Source organism: Lepisosteus oculatus, chromosome 3, assembly GCF_040954835.1.
Source record: "Lepisosteus oculatus isolate fLepOcu1 chromosome 3, fLepOcu1.hap2, whole genome shotgun sequence".
NCBI classification, from domain to species: domain Eukaryota; kingdom Metazoa; phylum Chordata; class Actinopteri; order Semionotiformes; family Lepisosteidae; genus Lepisosteus; species Lepisosteus oculatus.
In genome coordinates, this window is record NC_090698.1 from 49,992,753 (window position 1) to 50,006,406 (window position 13,654).

At 36.5% G+C, this 13,654-nt stretch overlaps 1 protein-coding gene across 2 annotated transcripts in view; it reads right to left on the reverse strand.

Moving 5' to 3' along the window:
• Window positions 1-13,654, reverse strand: part of ror2 (receptor tyrosine kinase-like orphan receptor 2) — a 97,901-nt gene that overhangs the window by 26,319 nt on the left and 57,928 nt on the right. For both annotated transcript variants that reach the window (XM_015365740.2, XM_015365745.2), the window contains exons 2-3: window positions 12,442-12,519; window positions 1,857-2,144 (exon numbers count right to left, since the gene is read on the reverse strand). In XM_015365740.2, the coding sequence (XP_015221226.1) occupies window positions 1,857-2,144; window positions 12,442-12,519 (366 nt within the window). The remainder of the gene's footprint in view (window positions 1-1,856; window positions 2,145-12,441; window positions 12,520-13,654) is intronic.

Genomic DNA, 13,654 nt, shown 5'->3' on the forward strand with positions numbered 1-13,654 from the left:
CAGACTTTCAGAGCCCAGATTCCTTTAAAAAAGTAGGTGGTTTAAGATTTCAGTTTTCCAGTACATAATAATGCAGATATTTCCGAAACTACAAACATCACATGTATCTTCTGTCAGAAACACACCAGGCTCTATCCATTTGATAGTAAGCAAAACAAAGGATTAGAATAAACATGCCAACTTTTCAAAACAAACTTGAAACCATATCCTCTTACTGTCATCTAAAGGAAAGGCACACATCAGGTTTCAGGGCTGTTTTGTTGAGTGCTTATGCACATTTTATGTACAATGTGACTCATTCTAAAATAACTTAATATTTTATTCCAATCTGAAACATTCAGAAGCTAGTGTTCTTCAATGTGTGAAGAAATGACATTTTGGGTTTTAACCTAATTACAGAATAGAGAAGAACTTCATCCACTTGCATACAAAAAGTCCCACAGCAGTTTGTTTTAGGTTTGGCTTTTTAAGCTGCTACAGTATGTGGCCTAGAGGGATAGTGGCTTACTTTCATTCCTATGAAACTCCAGCCATGTGAGCTCTGTTGTCCTAACTGTGCCTATTGCTCATAAAATGCAGTTGGGTATTGAAGTCAATGTATACAAATAAAACTTTTTGCCAGGCCCTTTGTGTGTACAAATCTGCATTACACATCCATAAGTAATGCTTTATAATGTTCAAAACATCTACAATTTACATCTAACAATTTATAACACTGCGACTCAAACATTAAATTTGAGACAAACTGGACTATATGAGCACCAGCTCTTTTTACAGAGCAAAAATATTAAGATAATGCTTACCACTTGGGTTTTTAAGGACGTGATTATTCAAAGAAAGACAGTTGGCAGAAGAAAGTGCTCTAATGAGAGCTAGGTCACTTTTCTAGAAAAACAAATTTAATAGTGCAGTGGTGAATGCTGGGATTCTTCTTTTTCTCTACAGGGATAACGGCTTAATAGGGAAAAAAATATCCGTGTTGAGAGCAAACCTAATTATGAACACAGCTCATGATTTATATTTCAACCTGATGATTCAATTTTGTCTTTTTTAAATGCTTGACACATAAATGTAGTGTTCAGGAAACTCAATTTGATACTTTCCCAGCGTATCTGAAGCATCAACCTTCAGACACTTACTTAAAACTTAAGCCTTATGTCAAAGAAGACTAATTTTTGCAGAATGTTTCATTGGAAACCTGATAAAAAATGCGACAAGACCATAATCTATTCAAGGCAAACTACATCAATTTTAAACAAAAATGAAAATGATGTTAACTCATTTGTGGCTGTGGAAGACTAGAGAAGAGTGGGAAAGTAAAAGGCTGGAAGATAATGAAGTAAACGAAGATAAAGAATGAAAATCACATCTGATTCCGTTATGTAGCTAGATGTTGTTAATTATAGATGTCAAACCGTGTTTCACAAAGTGTAAGTGATTTGTTAAAGTCAAATTTCATTATTGTAATTGGACAGGTCCACCATTATTTCCATACAATAAAGAGATATCGAAGACTCTCCAGAGGAAACCATCTTCCCTAATGAAAACAATGGCTCAAAACCAAAGTATTATTGGAGAATTATACTGTACACAAAATAGGGAATGTATCAGTGGAGTAACTCAACTTGACATTAAGTAGGCACAATATTTTGAGCCACTTCCTGCACAAGGTTGGGTAGCAAGGCTGTGCATGGCAGTGCATGGTAATTAAACTAACGAATTCCAGGGCTAGTACATGCCAGAAAAGGTGTGAATGCCCCTGAGGCAATGTTTTTTCAGAAATTCAGCCTGAAAGCCTGAACAGCCCATTCCACTGACAAGGGCTGCTAGAGATAAAGAAAATAATTACATCTTACCTAATCTGACGTACAGGACTCCAGTGGCAGATATTACCTTCAGGTTGTTAGACGCCACACACTGGTAGTAGCCTGTGTCTGTGGTGTCCAAATCCTGGATGCGCAATCTGGATCCTGTTTCAGTTTTCCTGATTGATATCCGCCCCTGCTCCTGGACCACTGGAGCATCATTCTTCAGCCATTTGATGCTCGGCGTTGGATTTCCTGCTACTTTGCAATGCAGTATAGCGGTGTGACCCTGAACTATGGTTATATTGTTCACTGGTTCCAAGAAGTAAAGGTAGTGACCTGAAAAGCAAGAAGGGGTCAAAGGTTAAAAATGAACATGAATGCAGTCCTTAAAAGCACTTTTTTCCCCTGTGCTCACTGGTTTCCAGATTGCTTTTGGCTCCCTGGCAGCAGCTGATGAAAGCCCTTTTTGAGCCAAATTAGCTCAAATTGCTTTCCTGTTCATGGAGACTTATAATAGCACTTTTTAATCCAGATGTGGTTTATTTTCTCTAGAAAATAAACTAAAATTGACTGGGCAATGCCTTTTGTGCCACCAGATGACCTCATGTTGGATAGCATAAGCTCATCCAATATATAATTGGTAATGCAGGCCAGTATGATCATGAGCATATGGATTAAGTAATTCTGACTCTTCAATATAACAAGCATCTTCCTGCAAGAGACAACCTTATGACCCATTAAAAGCGAACATAAAATACTTTGTACAAAGATGTTTATTTTGGCACTGATTGAGTTTCAGAACACACGGAGGCTGTTCATTCTATTGTACTTTGTAACAGATTTGAATTGGTAGCACTGATGTTCCTACTCCAAACCTACCTATCAACTGCAAATGAAGAAAAAATGTTTTACACACATAAAAACGCAGACACTGCTTTATGTCAACCACGTATTTGGAGAAAATAGATGTTGCTGGCAGCAATAAATATTTTCCTCCCACTGCTATTCAAACAAAAGAGAACAAGACCCAATGCATAAAAAGACTAATACTGACTCACCAGCACAAGCCAAAAAAGATAAAATAGAGACAGAAAGAATATTGCCAAGGAGGATAAAATTAATACAAAAAGTCTTCTAGCAGCGCAACAGCAAAACTCTATATGAAGAATTCCTCAAAGGATCTAAGATGTAAAGGGGTGCTCTTAGAGAATAAGCTGAATATGTATGTTGTAGGCAGGTGTTCAACAAGGAAAAATATAATAACATTTACATTTAAAGTTTACGAAAGATCATTCTCATAATTTCCTAACAGAGTTTAAGTAGAGGTGGGAATAGCATTTCAATAAATGAATGCACCCCATTGTAGTTTTCCAGTCACATTCAAATAAATAAGTGATATTAATTTATAATTCTCTTTACTTTCAGCGACCATTAACTAGAAGTTTTAAACAGACACAAGAGAAAGATGCTGTATTCAGTGACTGGAGCTATTTAAAATTTAGCACACATCCACAACAAGAGAGAGAAAGCACAGTCAGGTAAGTACATACTTATATCATGACCGTAGTAACCAGAAAACCAGAGGCGTATTTACAGTACATGCCAACACAATTAGTGAGGATGGGTTTAAAAAGATAGAGCTTGTTTAATTTGTTTTTACAATGCAATAATAGGGATAAAAAGAATGATATAAAAGCAAAGAATCATTAGTATTAAGAGCAGGCCAAATGGACAGAATTGCCTTCTATTATTTTGTAATAGTTTCCCAAACTTGGCAGGCTCCAGTGTCTACATCTTAGTATCATTTGTCTTCTCTCTTGCAAAACCCAATGTCGTTAAATGCTTCATACTACTAGAGGTTTATAAACATCTTATCATGATTTAATAGCCATTTTCCTACTCAAATTTTGTCTTGCTAGATTTTTTATTCTAGCAAGAAGAACGGGTGAGATCGCTGGGACTAACACTGGAAGGCACTGAGTGTAATGTCTAGCTTTCTTGCCTGAAAGTCTGCTCTCAGCCTAGAAAAAAAGACATGTAGATGCCAATATACAGTCTTTCCTGGCAAGTGTCTGGCCTATTAGTAGAGAACTTCAATAAATTCACCTCTGAAATTATTCAAGACGGACTTTAGAAATTATTCTAAACTATGAGTAACTTCCAGGAAATGCTAGCACACCCAGGAGTACCACTGATGCAAAACAGTCAAATTGGCAAACCATTTCAAATTAAATTCTAAAATGGTTTAGGCCACCCTCTAAGGACAAAGCAGTTATTGAAGATGGATTTAAGTGTTTGAAAATACACACTGATAAGGGGGAAAAAACTATTACAAAGTACAAACATTAAGAGGTTGTAAAAATGTTCCCTTTGTTGTATGTGAAGACACACCGTTGTGCGACAGTGAAGCATCAAGCTTTAACAGATTCTTATCTCAAAGGAAAATAAAACGAAAAATGCAGCCTTTGTGCCAAAAAAAGAAGAATCATCTCAGACTGAAGCAGGTTCTCACAAGAAATTCAGAATCTGTCGTCGGTGGTAAAGCACAACTTCTTACGGAGATGAGATCACAGCTGCATAACACAGCCCACCTCCATATCACTGCATCAGGCTATTATGCTCAGTTAAAGACATACAAAGATGTATGCGGAAAGGTCCAGAATACAGGTGAGTATATTCTGTAAATATAAATTATCTGTCCTTCCATTGCCACAAAGCTGCCTTTTCTTGATATTAAATTAATGAAATTTCTCATAAAATGAAGACAAGCTGTAATGCTAAGTAACAGGTAAAGGTTTATTCCATGTTGAAAACACAAGAAAAGACACAAAGTTTTGGCTGTGGAGCCTTCTTCAGGTGTGTGAATGTGTTATGCAAAGTTTGCAGTTTGCATTAAAAAAACAGTAAAATAAAGCTTAAATTGTTTTTCAAAGTATGTTAATGCAACACAAGACAATAAAGATATCCTCCATATCGGTGGCACTGAAATAATGGTTCTTGACATAAACCTTCTCAGTCTATGGAGATTCAAGCCTCCATAAGACAGAAATACATTACTGAGCTGGTCTACAATGGTGTCTTTTAGCACAGAATAGATACCACTGTCTTTTGCTTGCATTTGAGTTAATCTCTCCTGTATTTTAAATGGAGACAAGCAGTTACAGACATTACAATCACTATTGCAAAGGAAAGCAAAATTAAAAGAAACCACAAATACAAGTAATTGTTTGAAACTGCAATTACCTGTTCCATGTATAAGCAGCAAGAAAAAAGGGTGAGGCTATAAAAAGTGAAATATCTTGGGCAGTTGCCAGGTTCCGTTTGGGCCTACTAAGGCTTTCTGACTATTGGTTGTGCAATAGTCATTCTAAGTCATTACATCTTAACAAAAATACCTTGACAATTATACCATAAATATAGTACACAACACTTTGAGCAGACAATATTTTTTAAATGTGCAGCATTGTGCAAATTTAAAACTTTTGTTAAATAAAACAAAAACCAGCTGCTATGTTACATAACTAAACAGACCATTGCTAATGGCCCTGATCCATTTATGAGAATTATTTCAGAAAAAAGGCAGCATGTTTATTTTTAGGAAGACCATGCCAAAGCAGCCCTGTACTAAATTACTATTGACAATTATATAATCAACAATCATTCCTTGCATCTATACAGTATTTTTCAGCCCAAAGAGTTTTACATATCAGACAGGATATATTTACTTCATTCACCCCAGAACTGGGTGACTCACAGCAGCCATTGTAGAACATCAGCCCCCCTGTACAGCTGCTCAGGAATAGAATTGAGAAAGGAAATAGGGGAAACTTTCGGTACTCCACACTGTGCTAACCCATAGTGGGATTGAGCCAGGACACCAAAGGTGGTGCTAAATTAGCCAAGGAATGACGCTTTCCACAGCACAGAGGTAGAGTTCTCCAGTACAGGACTGCAAGTTTTAAAAATAAATATTTTATGCCCCAAGCTCTTAACATGTTTTAGCCCAGAAGGAATGAAACACTGTAGTGCTCTAAGTTAAGATTACAACTGAGCTTCTTAATGTTTTCTAAGTATATTTGGATTGAGTAATTAATATTTCATAGATCACAGGTTGAATGCATTAATATTCAAGATAACGATGATTCTATTATCTACTTCTGTGTTTTAAGCACTCCACAGTATCTATCCTAAAACAAGTTTAAAGAAACCTGTTCATTTGTTTTACAAAGAAAAGGAAAATAAAAATAAAAATTGAAAAATGCATGAAAAAGAAACATCTGCATAATTTAGTTTGTACATTTTTTTGAATCCATCTGTCTTGCCACATGAATAATGATATCACTTTTCATATAGATAGAAACCCCCAAACTAAATGATCATTTCCATGTCAGTGGTTCACTTCTTGTGGTGTGGCAGGAATTCAGGAATCAGTCACCACTGGTCTTATGACTGGTCTTACAACCAGTCATAAGTGAATCAGTCTAAAACCTCAAGCTGAAGAAGCTAAGAAGCCCATTACTTTTCAGATAGCAGGTTTTCAGAGGCAGGCCATAAAGACAATATTTTAATCAAATTGAGCATCTGAAGAACGCTGTGTAAAATAAATACACATGTATATTAAACCTCATAGTCAGTAATGTATTCTGCTTGTCCACAAGCGTGTCCAAATCAAGACAGTATCATAAATATTTCAGATACATACAGTCTAAAACATGTAAACAGAGGGTATGTATTTTAATGATATCTTAAAATTGTCAGGAGAACAAGGAGTGCCTAATATTTTTATTGGTTTTGTATCTTGCATATTTTCTTTTGGTTTTTTCTTTCTTAAATATATCTTAAGGTTTTAATATTAATATTATACTCTTTTTTGCAAAAGAAAACTGATGTAATGGGAGAAACATTTTTTGAACAGAATGTAAAAAACTACTACCAGCACACAGAGCATTATTTTTAAGAAGTGACTTGTTTGCATTAAACATTACCATCCTCTTAAAATAGTAAGTTTAAACAACTGGAATGCTTTACATTTGAATTACAACTACTGTATTACTTCAAATGCATAACTAGTATTACATAGTATTTTAATATTTAATATTAAAAATAATGAGGTTCAAAGTGTACCAAAAGTTGGATCAGTGGATCTAATACAGTATATTCACTTGCTGACAAGAGAACAAAACAGACATTAGCTCTGAGAAAACAAAAACTACATCTGAGTAGAGGCAGAAAATTACTGTGGGTTCTTATCTTAACTGAAAAGCATAACACGTGTTTCTTTTCAAGGCTCTGTAATGTTCACTGGTGCTGAGCAAAACCTGCAGTAATTTAGAAAATGTAAAGCCGGCCAAAACATCCATGACCTAAATTTAGTTGTTCACGTATCTGGATCATAATTAGGAGCCTTTTGAAGATGGGAAAAAAAGACGTTTTACTCCTCATTTACTTCTTGGAAGTTTTGCCGTTAACAATATCTGGTTAACAAGCTTTTAAGGACTGACATGAACAAGACCACAAATCTCTTTTACTCTTCCCATAACTAGTCCCGTAGAAAAGACGTATTTCATCATAGCAGTGACACACAAGTATACTTCATGATAACTTAAACAACAATGATTCTGGGTGACATTAGCATGTGTTACATTAAATCCTTAAGAGAATCACTGGAGGTTCTGTAAAAAACAAATGCGTGCACAGATTCTTTAGAGTTTGCAAGCACTATTATAAGAAATGTGTAACCAGTAAAGGATTCAGACTGTAATTAGCAAGCAACATGCCTACATATCGGATAAAACTACAAGTTGTAAAAAGGCATCTTAAATACTTCCAGTACTATAATTTATTAATGTAACCCATGTTCCCAATATCATCACCTTTTTGATGATAGGTGTCCTGAACACTGGTTTAAGGGTGATTGCAGATTTACTTTATCAGGGCTTGTGACCAGTGGTCATTCTCTGGTCAGTGAATTATGGTAAAGGTAACCTTCTTAATGTTGCATCTCAACCATCGTTTACCACTTCTACAATCAATTTCCTCTCTAATAGGATCTAATGTAACATCAATCTTTCTGAACATAAATAGTATATTTTCAGAAATACCTGTTCTGAAACAGTGCCTACATTTTGCAACATAGCATTTGCTTATGTTAATAGTAATAATCAATAATAATTCCTTACACTTATATGGCACTTTTCTGGACACTCCACTCAAAGCATTTTACAGGTAATGGAGACTCCCCTCCATCACCACCAAGGTGCAGCCTCCACCTGGATGATGCGTCAGTACGCTCACCACATGTCAACCATCAGTGTAGAGGAGAACAGAGTAATGAAGACAATTCATAGATTGGGATTATTAGGCAGCCATGATTGGAAAAGTCCAGCAGGAAGTTTGACCCTGGGGTTAACACCTGTGCTCTTTTTGAGAAATGGCCTAGGATTTTTAATAACCACGGAGAGTCAGGACTTCAGTTTTACATCTCATCTGATGCAAGGCGCCTTTATTACAGTATAGTGTTCCCGTCACTATACTGGGGCATGAGGACCCACGTAGACTGTAGGATGAGTGCTCCCCACTGGTCCCACTAACACATCTTCCAGCAGCAACCCTAGCTTTCCCAGGAGCTCTCCCATCCAGTACTGAGTATGAGCACTGGCCAGGCTCACACCTGGATTGGAGACTTCCTGGGAATCCCATCCCCTGCAGAAAGAGGTGCTAGTGGAACCAGTAGGGAGCGCTCACCACCTGTCCAGGCTTAGCTTCAGCGGGCTGCCAGTTGTCAGTTGCAGAGTGATATAGCTGCTGGCTTATGTTGGTAGCAGATCTTGGCACTGCCGGCCAACACAAATAACTTCTGTGACTCACTGTGATAATTTCTCTCTCTTGTATTAAACAGACCTACCCAAGCAAAGATGATAAACATCTAAATCATATATACAACAAATGTACATATTAATTGGTAAGAATTCAAAACTTTTAATTGAATATATGCAAATCACCCAATTTTAGACTTCAGTTGTATATCTAAGCACGATTCAACTTTGACAGGGCTTAAGATTTTAGAATGTTGTATTTTATACTCTAAAGAACAGAATGGATTATTTCTTTTATATAACGCTTAACTTGTGGAAAATTGCGCTGAACAGAAAAAAAATCTTTAATTCATTAGTTAGACTCTTAAAACAACAAAAAGTGCCACACACACCACCGTCATGAACAATTTCCTTAAAGAGTCAGTTCCTGCATATTTGCATATGATCATTACCACATGTTTGTCACCAGATGCAGATGCAGCACACACTTATGAGACCTGGACCCATTCTTGAGCAAGTTGCCCAGGATGGTCCTGGACAGGCTGATATTATCCTGAGCATGGTCAATAGGATTCTGGTCAAGAGGCCTGGCTGACTAACCATGCCTCTGATTAAAATCAGCTATTATGGTGCTTGCTCAGTCTAGAGGGGCACTGCCAAAATGAACTCTGAGCTGACTGCAGCAGCATAAACTCTTAATGTTGGGTTGAATAAGATCTTATTACTCAACACTTCAAGCATGACATCTTAACAGCTTAGTAAGCACCTTGTAGACTTCGGAGATCTCCCCAGTTATCGGAAGCTAGGTTAGGCTGGGTGTGTTAGGCCTGGTCAGTACTGGAGTGAGAAGCCTCAAAGAAAATGTTGCTGCTGCAAGCGGTGTAGATGGGCCAGCAGGTCCAGAATTTTCAAATCTGGTGACCTGCATTACAGAAGCTATCATCCTTGGAGCCATTCATGTGGATTAAACCCAGGTACTGACTAATGAGTTAAGATCCCTTGTTCCTACAAGAATTTAACACTCTGTACAGACTAAATTCCACTCTAGGCTTGAATAATTGTTCCTAAGGTTCCCCCTAAATTCAGTTGAATTTTTCACTTCTCTACGGGATCTGCTGTGTAGTATGGCTGCTGCACATTGCCCACATGGATGCCGCACATCAACGATGGATGAAGGCTGTTCCTTACTAGCCCTAAAATGCATGGGGATCTTTTGGAATGAATAAATAATTCGCTGAATTATTTCCAAATGGCACAAAGGCTTGTACTGTTTTGCACATTGCAAAATGATACGGTAAAAAAAAAATGACCATATTCCTATATCATTCAAATTGTGGGTAAGGCACTGCTTTTATTTTCTTAATAAAGCAAAGAAATTGATGAAATATTTCACTGACTGAAAACAGAATATAGTGCTTTTTATACCCATGTGATTAGCAAAATACCATACTAAGTTGGCATGCTAAGACAAAATGCCTAAATGCTACATGCTGCAATATATCTTCCAATTTTTATTTTTAAACAAAATATTCTCTGCCAGTCTGAATCTGGCTTATCCAAAAGAGTTTACCACCACGCTGTGACATTTTTGAATTGTTTAAAATACCAAGGAAATTACAACACATTTCTGTTAGAAAAGCTGCATGTGGGAAGGTAACATAAGAATATGGAGTACAATGCTTTTTTCAGAGCTGACCAAAAAACTTTAAGAACTGGAGATTGAACTTGGAGATTCAATTTCTACTTATTAGTAAATTTGAGAAAAAATATTTTATGCAGCAGGTACACTGACATTTTGTTGAACAGACATGACTCGGCATAGTCCACCTGCTGTCTAAGATTATATATTTGGCTGGCGCTTTTATCCAAAGCCATTTACAGTACATTTGAACCCATATATACACACATTATGGTATTTTATTGTAACAATTCTAGCAAAGTACCTTGGTCAAGGTTATGACATCTGCAGCTCACCTGTGATGTGAACCCATGACCTTTCCAGTTATGAGTACACAACCCTAACCATTGGTCCACACTACTGCCCCATTTCTGCCTCATTCCCCCTGTAGAGCCTAGATGCCCCTTGTTATTCCAACTCAAAGTTGCAAAGTTCAATGGAGCTTAGGTCTGGCTAGAAGGGTCTGTCTGTGTTTTATGAGTTCTGCCAGTCTGTTCCACACTTGTCCATATTTATTAGGTTGGTGTACCTTGATTCACTGTTAAAAAGGACTTGGCTCCAAACAAAATTTCAATAGCACAAAGGTCTTGTTCCCTTCATAAGTGCAACATATTGGATCATTTCTTGATTTTCACCAGTTAATATCAATGCACCCTGTCAACTCTCTCATAAGGTTCCACATTCAGGAATGAATTCTCCCATGGGAATCGTAGCTGTAAGCCAAGGTGTTAAAAATACAATTGGGCAGTGGCTAAAAATTACTGAGAATTCTAAATTCACAACAATAAAATACTCTGAGCCTGAAATAAAATTAGATATAGATATATGAAGTGGTAGTTCTTAGGAAAAGCATCTGGATTTGGATTTATAGTATTTTTCACTCCTTGGCTTGTAGCTTGCACATTCAGAAAAAAATTAAACGTGCTTCGATTAAGAAGCACCAGACTTTCTTTTTATTCAAAAAAAGTGCTGCAGTAATGTGTTTCAAGTCAATCTTTGTTACAACAGGACAGAGGAACGCTGTTTGGGAAGTGGACATTGTAAAGGTTAATTTGTCAGCCTGTTTGGGAAGTGGACATTGTAAAGGTTAATTTGTCAGCCTGTTTGGGAAGTGGACATTGTAAAGGTTAATTTGTCACATCTGTTTACAAAACACATATAAAAAAGCTACCTGAACAAATGTCTTATTCTTGTCTGATTGTCTCCTCTGTCTGCAATCTCTGCAAATAACTTAGTCACACAGACACCATGGTTTACATAGGATGGGTGTCTCAGTTTAATTGCACTCTCCTGAGAGGAAGACTTAGCCAAAATGCTGTAAAAATAAAACTACTTTGAAAATTGAAGATATTAAAGAAAAACAATTGATGAGGAGGTTCTTCAAACTATAGATCCAGCTATTTGAAACTGGTGTTGGTGGTGTCCTGTTCTGTGAGAAGCACGAAAACAGAATATTCTCTGGAGTATTAGTAGGTTTGTATATTATTCAAAACCTATTTTTTAAAATGTCTTTAAAAACTTCAAGGCAATATACAATATCTTCACATTATCTTTAAAAACTTTCTTATTTATTAATATCTTATGAAGTGCAAACATTACACAGAGTATGAAAATGAATGCAAAAGCTTCTTGTTTCTAAAAACACTGAACTGCAACTTCCAATTTCAACAATTAATTTTTTGCAATATCTGTGTTATTTTCTCCCTAAATTAATCCTTTAAATGTTCTATAAACCAAACATTATTACAAGCGCATCTTGTAAATCAGCGCTTAAAATAACTTCATAAATATTCATTGTGCATCTCCTCCAACCACAGCATAACACTTTGGGCACAATTTAATCAGGTTTGTGGGAAGCAGGGGGTGGGGGCATGGCGTTTTTGGTCAATGACTGCATTTTACTGTCTATTGCATGCATCTTGTCCCCTTAATTATTTGAAGGTTTAATATGGGTGAAGGAAAACAACAGCATGAACTTGTAGCCCAGACTGAAAGCATGGTCTGACCTGTCCAACTGGCATTGAACAGTTGTATATTTCAGGAACTTTACCTGTCAGGTTCAGTTCTTTATAATTTAAATCATTTTTAAAACGATTTTATAACCTTGGTTCTAAAACTGAATGCAAAGGGCTTGAATTACCTTCAGGTGTTGGCACGCCTCTGCCTTGGGCTTCAGCCAGTCCTATTGTTTCTCCTGGGGGGGAGAAGTCTGCATCTTCTGATGAAAGGAAAGAAAAAAAAAACTCTAAATTGATTTGAACCGCTTTTGTTCTCGTCTTTCAGGTCAGTGTTTGTATGTACCAATCTTGGCTGTGGTATCCAAAACCTCACAGTAGAAAAGATCCAGTTTGAATAAACGTTTCAGAAGCCAAGCGTACCAAGAGATTATCTCGGAGCAAATTTGGAAACTCTCCATGGGTCCACCAGTTCTCACCAAATTCTTCCAAGTGCAATTTATCTGGCGCAGAAAACCATTTCCTAGACTTTGTTCAACTGATTAATGATGCACTATAAGCTGATTCCATCATGGTTACCCAAATAAGCAATCATCAGCAGTCAGCTGACAGAAGAACAGGAAGCTTGGTTCTGTCTAGAATACAAGCATCTATTACAGATGAAGGAAAGGAAGTGAACTCCAAAAACATTGCTGAGGAAAGAGGTGAAGGCAAATTGGATTCTTAATTCGTTACAGCTGGTTTGTGAAAATTTAAGGAAAACAGTATGAAGGGGAACCAAAATGATTTAATGGGAATCACATTTACCAACACCAGAAAAGGCAGAGAAAAAATGGTTTAGGGGCGACCAAAGCATGATGAATTTTGACCTTAGGACACAGTTGGAAATTATGTTATATAAATCAAGATACTGTGTGAACGAAACAAGAGGAGCAACATAATTCATGGAATGAAGAAATCATTTTAATATACCAGCTACATAATATGCAAATATATGTAAATGCATAATATAGTAAAATCGGTAGTAACATATAAATCAGCAACCCTTACATTACAGTGTTGAAATCTAAACCTTTCCATCTTAATACCAGTTTGTAAATACTGGCTATTTGACTGGTGTTGCAAGTAGTGTACCAGCTTGGAACACTACTAATTACTTAGTGAAAACTAAAAATGAATTGCTTTCTTAAAATAGTACATAACTGCAAAGATAAAATGCAGATGCTTGTCAGGAAACATTATGTTTTTGTAAATTAAGTGCAAAAAACTGTTTTAAAACAAACAATAATTAGAATGCTGAATCTTTTCCTGTGCGAATATAACCCAGATAATTTAGATACCAAAATTTAACCAGAATGTATGTTCACCCCATTCATAAGAAGTATGACAAAAATAAAT